The following is a 9,106-nucleotide window of genomic DNA, read 5'->3' on the forward strand; positions in this document are numbered from 1 at the left end:
GTTAAGTCCCTTTCCCCTCGACTGCCTTGTACCCTAACCCAAAGCACTTCAGAGTGCCTCTTCCCTGACTCCTTACTAACTGACGAGGATGTGTATTCCTCCTTAATATAGAGTGCCCTGTCTTGGGTCCTGTGTTGTTCAACATCTTCATTAATGATTTGCATGATTTTCACTGTGGCAGGGCACTGTTGGTGCCTGCCACTTTAAGGGCTGGGTCAGGCATCCAGCATGTGCCTGATGGCAGCAGCCATTTTGAGAACCTAGTACATAAAGGCTGCATTCTGTTGCTGCCAGCCAGGCAGAAACTTTGCCTGGCTGAAAGGCTGTATGAAACGTCTTGAAGGTAAGGGCAGGAGCTTGTGGGGATGGCTTGGAGGCTCCTGGTCCTGGGTATGACCTAAAACTGCACCCTGCCAGGAGTGGGAGGCCTGGTAGGGCTCCCAGTGGCATGCAAGCTCCCAGGAAATACCAAGCCAGTTACCACCCTGGTGAAAGGCAGGTCAGGGCACCTTAACCCCTAGCCCCCACAACATTATGGGTACAAGGTGGCCAGGCATGGCTACAGCCACCTCATCCCAAAGAGGGTGTAAGACCCAGGCAGGGCCAGACATGGCTACGGCCACCTGAGTTCCCACCAGGGAGGGAAGCCCTGTGGTCCCAGTGAGGGGGCTGAGATGTGGAGCCCTAGTGAGGGGGAAACCAGAGGGCTGAGAGCCCAGTATGTGTGTGTGAGTGTGTATAGAGTTGCCCTGGGAGGGGTCAGGGCAAGTTTGGCCCCAGTCAGGTAATTGGCTGGCCATTACTCCAGTGAGGGTCACAGGAGAGGCCCGAAAGATGGTACATCTGCCACCCAAGGTGTGCGCTAGGTAAAGCCTATGGCCAAAGGGGCCTGCTCCAAGAGGGAGCAAAGTGGTACAAGTTGTTGATGCATGAAAGAGATCCTGTAAGAGGGGGTGGAGCATGAAAGGCCCTAGTGAGAGGAGGGCGGAATGTATGTGTGTGTGTCTGAGGACTGACAATGAGGGCTAAGCTTGGTCTGGCTGTAGCCTGGGAGCATGATGTCACCTGGATGCTAACTGCGAGGCTTCGGCTGCAGTGTAGGGGAGGAACGGAGCCACAGATAGCACCCCCTGGCATTGGGGCAGTAATGAGCAGTCTCCCACTTTATACCAATAGTTTATGGAAACAACAGTCATGACAGGAAAGACTGGGCAGATTGTCCATAGAAACAGGTGGGTGGGCAGGCATGAGATCTGGCCCAAAGCTTACCCCCTGTTACATTCACGATTAGCACATTTTCAGATGACACCTAGCTGAGTGGAGTGCAGAGCCTCTGGAGAGAGGGCCAGGATCCCAAATGATCTGTATAGACTGGAAAATTGGTCCACAATCAACCCCATGGAATTCAACAGGAACAGGTGCAAAGCAAGGTTAAAAGAAAATAAATATGATGACCAGTGAAATGAAAAAGTTAAATAGGATAAAACTAAAGGGAGTGAACATTGGGAATAATTTCAGATGACCTCACTAATAAATAATCCTTTCAAATAAGTATGCACATTAACAGTTTTGGACATCTAAAATTTTAAACCAGCAGTCTGTAAACATTTTACTGGATGGGATAGAACATGATACATGATATTTAATGACCCCTCTGAAATTCAGCCAGCATGCTGTGCAACTCATTTAGACAAAGTAGACAACTAGTTAATCATTGCAAAGAAAATTAGACAGAGTAAATTGGTTTGCTGCATTCCACAGTTAGCTACCAAAAGGAATATATGCCACTAATTAGAGTGAAAGTACTCTGAGCATTCAGTTATCAGGAAAGAGAGATATCCTGGTCTACTAAACCATGAAGTTTGCATGATTCAGTTATATGATTTTATCAGTTCAGCAGGCTATACTGAGGGGCTTCAACTTTGATTATACTGAGTAAATGACATAATAGGCCATAATGAAAATAATTATGCATAATCTGAAACCTTTGTTTCCAAGACAGCCGAACAGTGTCATGAAATGTAAATAAATTAAAATTTAAAGACTCCTTATATGTAAAGTTATTTTTTTTTAAGTCAGAGAATAAAGAAAGGTTAACAACTTGACAATTACTATAAAAATATATTAGGAAATGACGTAGGTAAGTTTTATAAAGCAACCTTAACTTAGCCTACTATACATATTTTGACTTGAGCATTATATTTAAACATTTAATGCTATGTTAGCATGCAGATATTTTAATTTTCTTATTCCTTAAATAAGCACAGAAAATATGTGTGCTTACTAATATAATAAAAAAGGGTGTAAGTAGCCACTGAGGTGGATAGGGCACAGGAAAGTCAAGTTCATTTATTTGTTACAGCCAAAGGTCTTAGTTCTTTAGCTAATCCTTATGGATAGACACTTACTCCCAGTGATGTCAATAGGTTAAAGACAATTACTTGTGTGGAAATATGCATCATTTAACACAGTGATGGTTTTATCTGTGCGTCTGAAAGAATTAAACTCACCAGAATGCCTACAGCAATGGATGCTAGGTCAGAGGAAGGTAACATTAATTTTATCTCTATATATGATTTATCAAAGTTACGTATGGATGCACTGCTGTGGATGGACTCTAAATATGATCCAGTTTCCATGTATTTGTGTGGGGAGGGGGGGATCTTCTCATTAATTTCAGTAGAAGGCAGGTCAGACCTTCTCTGCATATGTGCTTTTATTTTATGTGGAGTTGATATTTCACTGTTAAAGCTAATGGGATTATTTCCCTTGACTTTAATGGGAGCAATATCAAGACCTGTACACTTGGAGAATTATGGGTTTCTTTTATCTTTCTCCAATCTCTCTTGAAGTAGTAACATCAAATGATGGAGATAGATCTGCTGAAAATATATAAGAAAATATTCCACTATTCAGTATCATAAGACAGAAATATCTATGAGTTATGATTTATGCAAAGAATGTAGGTCCGTTGTAGGAGAAAACAAAATTATTTTGGAAAAAACTATTTTACCTCTTCAGTCACTTAGAGTCTAGCATTGTACTGACCGTTATTTTCCCTCAAGTGACGTGATAATGCTACACTTTTCTAGACTGTTCCAAGTTTCCAAATTCACCTGTTTCTGAGTATATTTCTGAAGTGTGTATGACATGAAGAAAAGTTTTTGTTTTCTTTCTCTCTCTCTCCCCTTCACTCAGAAAAAAAAGCTTATTGGATTTTCTCGAACTTCCAAAAAGCATTGAAACTCTGCCCAAATAAGAAGAGTGTTTCTGAAACTTTGGAGTGAGGGAAAAGAAAATGTTATTAGCAAAATAGTTTTGCAGACTTTGCAGTCTTTTTCACAACCAAAAAAATGATATACGCTAATAAAAGAATCTATACATAATTGTTTGAATTGAGTTAGAATTTGACATTTATATGTTTTCTTTCTATTCACTCTTCTTTTTTATAACTGTTATAGAAACATATGCAATAAATATTTAGACTTTTAATTTACCACAGATTAATCTAAAAATCTACTTTCTTAGCTTAATTAGAATTCATTTGCTTAATTGTCATTCTGATCCCATCAGTTCAAGTTTTGCACTAACTTGAACAATGCCATCATTTGCAGTTTGCACTTCAATTTGATTTCTATTATGTTTTATGAACGGTAATAAGGTCCTGCTTGAATATTCATTAGCTTTTGAATTGTGGCCTATGAAAAGGTGCTTTCTTTTACCTTAATGAAAGTGGCACAGCATGGGACTGATCAGTAGTGGCATTTGATTTGAAGCATCCAATGAATTTGTTCATTGTTTATTGACACATCTTGTCCAAACAGCTCCCTCGCAAGTTAGTGGAGTAATGAAAGAGAGAGTGCTACAGAGAAGTGTGGAGCTTTCCTGGCAGGAACCGGAACATCCCAATGGAGTCATCACTGAATATGAAATCAAGTATTATGAGAAAGTAAGTGCTGAGAGCATCTAAATGTACAACAATGGGCCATTTACATCATGTCACCCCACTCTGCAGTGTGCAAATTTTAATGTTGTGATTATACCAACTATTATCTCTTGGTGTCACTTGACATTTGTAGTTGATTTTACCAATTTTATTTTCTCTTGCTTTTCTTGTCCTTGTATGTTCTGTATTTTTAATTTAAAAATGAAAACAGCTACTTGACAAGATATTTTCTTATTTGCTTTTATTTTATTACAATAAGTCTGGCTGGACACGTTTTACCAAGCAATTTGTGGCTTTTTTGTTTTTTTCTCCCTTGTTGCTAATCCCTTTGTTAGTTACTTATATAACATTGAAACTTTGCTCTTGTGAGGAGGCATAAAATCTCCTTATTGCTTCTGGTAGTAAAAGGACTTACTTTCCAGGAGTTGTAAATGATATATCTGACATCTTAAATCTTCCTAAATTTGTCCTGTTAATTTCAGTGGGTAAATTATTTTTCATTTGCCCTCATAAACTTCCAGTAATGTCAGAGCCATTTTTACATGCCCTTTTTAAAATAGGAATGTATTACTATCAAGTGGTCGCCGTTCAGTAATGAGTGGAGTGAACCCTTTATATGCTGGAAGAATTGATGGCCCCACTATAATCAATAAGGGGCAGGGGGTGAGGGTTGCTGTTTTTGTCAGCTGGGCCAAGATTTCATTTGTAATCTATAACAATTTTGGAATCGTCTAAAATGGAAATGTTGCATATACATAAGATAGTAATTAGTGCTATAAAAATTCTACAGAGAAAACTGAATTAAGTTATAAAAGATATAATAAAAAGGAGTTTCTCTTGATATCATATTTGAACTCCACATGCAAAGTAAGTGAATATATATTTCAGAACTGAGTGTCAGCTTACTATATAGCGTGTGATTAGAAAAATTCAGATCAGATCAGATCCAACATTAATTATCTTATCTCTGAATAATACAAATATACTTATCTAAATAGCTTTATGTGACTCTAAAAAGAAAGTAAAAATGTAATTAGTTTCACTGATCATTCATAACTCCAAGTAATACATTATTTAAGTATTCATATTACAGAATTTGTTAGAGATATGTATACTTCAACATTGGGACTTTCAACAGGAATTTTATTATTTCAGCTAGTGAATTCAGGTCTTTCTTCCCACAACCTAAAAAACTAAAAACTAAATTCCAGCTTAAAATGAAACACAAAATGTCACACATTTACCAAAGGCCGGACTGTATTGTTTTAGTTTTGTTTTGTTTATTCCATATCCAAAGTGGGTTTTTTGTCTGTAAAAATTATCATTACTCTTTGTGAAAAATCACTGAAAAAATTCTAGATGGAGTTACAGAACTCTAGGTCATCATACACAAGTCTTGAGCTTATTAAATATAATATTTATATGTATGTATGTATATATGCATGTATATGTGTGTGTATATATATATATAAGATATACATGTGTATATATATTTTATTGCTAAGTTTCTAACTGTGTGCATAGCTCAAGAAATATTATTAAATTACTGTTGCAAAGAAACACCTACATATATCAATTTATAGTTATAATTAAATTCATAAGAAAAGAAGGTCTTTATCCTGCAAGCAGTTGCACATAAACTGAATTCTGCACCTGCAAATTGTTCCTTGTCACTGGGAATACTCACAATATATAAAGTTATGAATGCACTTAACACTGAAGGTTTGAGTGTGCTTTTGAACTTTATTTCAAAAGAGTAAAACATTTTATTTAGCTATATAGATAATTTATATGTGTAATATATACAACATCTTGAACTTTCAACCAAGTTCTCCAAATCAAATCAAATATTTCTTGAGGTTCTGAAATGTTCTGAAAGTGTTTCTGTGTCTGATATCTGGCTAGGACTGGAAATGGAAAGTGCCAGAAATCTCACAAGTATGTTTGTTCTTATGAGCTTTTTCGCATTACATCTCTGCGTTTCTTTTTCAAACTCAGATTTGCACAGTTCAAATAAACTTCATTTATGTATCAGGAGCTAAACTCTGAATTATTAGAATTCCACTGATGTCCACAAATTCAATAAATCCATTCACCACACATGCATGCACACGCGCTTTCCACCATTCTCTTTGTTTAGATACCATTTATTTCTTCTTGGTGGAGATATGAAAATATTTCACATTAACTGACGTGCTTAGTCAAAAGACAGCATGGATGAGCAATGGGAGCAGGCATCATCAGATCCTGTAAAAGAAATCTGACACACTACATGTAATTATGGGTTTCTGTATTTCAATGCAAGGGCTTTGTTGTTACCCTGAAGTACAATGGGCAAAATTCTCCATTGGTTTAAGTGAACAAAACATCATTGAAATCAACAGAACTGCACACATCTACAATGAAAGACAATTTAGGCCAGTCAATGCAATGTGTAAGTGTAGCCAGCTGCAGTCCATCAGAACCTGTGTAGCAGCTTTTAAAAAAGAGTTGATACATATGGATTTTGTAATTGTGTTACTTCTAATTTTTGTGGATGATATAGTGAGCAGTTCACTCTCTGCTTGTTTTGCCTCACACTGTAGATTTTGCCTCCATAAAAACGGAGTAAAAACTAAGCAATAACTTCAGAATTTGACCCAATATCCAGTTTATTGCTATTGGTGCTATTGCTGTTGAAAGGAATCATATAGAACTTCTCTAATAAAGAAGGTAGAGGGAGCTATTTAGGATTGTGGGAAGTTAGTCAGACTAAGGAATTTGCTGTAAGGATCATTTACCATGCAATGATATGGGAAGACATTTCAAAACCCAAGAGCTACATTATTCAAGCTCCATTTATATTTCTGATTCTTCAATAGAAATTAGTTTTGGAATTCACCAATGAGCAAACTTTTCATAGAATTATAGAATCATAGAAAATTAGGGTTGGAAGGGACCTCAGGAAGTCATCTGATCCAGAGGTTCCCAACCACTGAGCCACGAAGGGTTGGCTGCCAGGTCATGGCATGAGGCTCCCACTTGGACTCCCATCTGTCTGCCCGGGCGAGCGGCTTCTGCCGCCAGCAGTCACATGCACGGTTAAAGCTTTGTGGTAGAACAGCTCCAGGAGGGAGGTAGCCAACTCCATGCACCCCATCCCACTCCCATGCCAGTCCACAGTATAAAAAAGGTTGGGAATCACTGATCTAGTCCAACCCTCTGTTCAAATGAGGACTACTTGCAACTGTATCATCCCACCCAAAGTTTTGTCTAGTTATGTCTTAAAAACCTCCAAGGAGAGAGATTCTACCACCTCTCTGAATAACCTGTTCCAGTGCTTTACTACCCTCCTTCCTTCGAATATTCTTATACTGGAATATAAGGAAACCTTAATAAGAGAGACAAAACCAATCATTTTATTGCTGGATTTATATTACTGACATGCTTTCTATATAAATGTTATGTCATTTGAAGAACTGCTCAATGAAGTGACAGTGTGATATAATGCCATGGTGTGCACTACATTTTTATGTGAAAAGAGCGCAGAAAATTGAAATAAATGGGCAGGAATATTTGTCAGTAGCTTATGTGCAACAATAATGAAATCTTATCTGTAATGTCATTTATTTTTTTTTGTATTATTGTTTCTAGGATCAAAGGGAGAGGACCTATTCCACAGTAAAAACCAAGTCCACTTCAGCTTCCATTAATAATTTGAAACCAGGAACAGTATATGTTTTCCAGATTCGTGCTTTTACTGCTGCTGGTTATGGAATTTACAGTCCCAGGCTTGATGTTGCCACACTAGAAGAAGCCACAGGTAAGTGCCATTCACATTTAAATACAATTAACATATTCAATAAAAAAAATGGATACAGCATGATATTACCTGAAAGAGAGAATGGAAAATGTATACATACGATTTTTTTTCTATGAATGAAATCAATTATTCTGGACACATGTCAACTGCCATGATTATACTTTGGTATGGGTAATGAACTGAGTGCTGTGTTTTATAATAGCACTAGAAATTAGAATCCTATAGCAAGAAGTAGTTAGCCCAGCTAGTCTGAAGGTAGGTAGATGGTAGAGCAGGGTAGCCAAGAACCGATCGGGGGAGGGGGGGGGGCATGGCCCACATTCACGCCCTATTTCAGTTGACCACACGGCATGAGAAAAAGGCAAAGGCTTTTTTTAAAGTTGCTGAAGCAGAAAAAAATTCCTTCCTCTCCATGCTCAGTGACATGTTCCCTTCCCTTCCCTGCCCGCTTTCCTGTGCACTGCTCCTGCTGTCTCTGCCTGCCCTGGGGATGAGGGCAAGGGGAAGCTCCAGAGCTGCTCTTCCCTCCTCCAGTCAGGTTTTGTGCAGATCTGGGTGGAATCAGGATCAGCATCAGCATTGGGTGGGTCCCTATTTTGCCCCTCCACCTGTAGTGTTCCTTGTCAGCCCATCCACTGTCACCGCTGTCTCTAGTCAAGTCTGGCTCTCTGCGAAGTCCAGATACAGCAGCACTGAAGCCCTCCCCTGCCCCCAGCTCATCTGGGGGTACTGGTAGCCATAGGAGGGAGGAAATGGGAGAGCAGGAGAGCAAATGTGCCACTCAGCATGGAGGGAAAGGAAAGAGGGGAGGGCAGTCTTTTATTTGCTTGAGGAACTTAAAAAAAAGTCTCTGTTGCTAGTCTTCCAGTGTGGTCTGCTTGCCCTGGTGGTGTGGCAGGGGAGGCTGGGAGTTGAGGTGTAGTTATCCCTGAAGTGAAGGTCTGTGAAGTCACAACTCACACACCCCACTTTTCAAAATGCTGAATCTGCCCATTAGGGTGGCCTAGTTTGTTAGATTCATGAATTCACAGCATCTGAGGAAGTAGGCTGTAGCTTACGAAAACTCATGTGTCTCTGAATAAGGTGCCACCCTGCCCTCCTTCCTTGAAGTTTCCTGCCACCCTGCCCTTCCTTCTAGAAGGTGCCACCCTGCCCTCCCATGGTTAGAGAAGTTTCTTGACTGCTCTTCTTTGATGTCCTCACTCGTGAAAGAGCTGAAAACTATCCTTCATCCTCCTCACATGAAAGGAAAGGGTGAGAGGATGAAAGACTCCGTAAGACAAGGAGTAAGAAAGAACTTTCCCACTCTGCCCCCCGTAAAAAAAAAAAAAAAAAAAAAAAACACTTAGGACCCTGAC

The 9,106-nt window shown here is 39.0% G+C and overlaps 1 protein-coding gene across 2 annotated transcripts in view; it reads left to right on the forward strand.

The window, feature by feature from the left end:
• EPHA7 (EPH receptor A7) overlaps positions 1-9,106 on the forward strand; it is a 290,299-nt gene that overhangs the window by 227,529 nt on the left and 53,664 nt on the right. For both annotated transcript variants that reach the window (XM_019520196.1, XM_019520197.1), the window contains exons 6-7: positions 3,825-3,949; positions 7,580-7,748. In XM_019520196.1, the coding sequence (XP_019375741.1) occupies positions 3,825-3,949; positions 7,580-7,748 (294 nt within the window). The remainder of the gene's footprint in view (positions 1-3,824; positions 3,950-7,579; positions 7,749-9,106) is intronic.

Source organism: Gavialis gangeticus, unplaced genomic scaffold (assembly GCF_001723915.1).
Source record: "Gavialis gangeticus isolate Ggan-Ray unplaced genomic scaffold, GavGan_comp1, whole genome shotgun sequence".
In the NCBI taxonomy this organism is placed as follows: domain Eukaryota; kingdom Metazoa; phylum Chordata; order Crocodylia; family Gavialidae; genus Gavialis; species Gavialis gangeticus.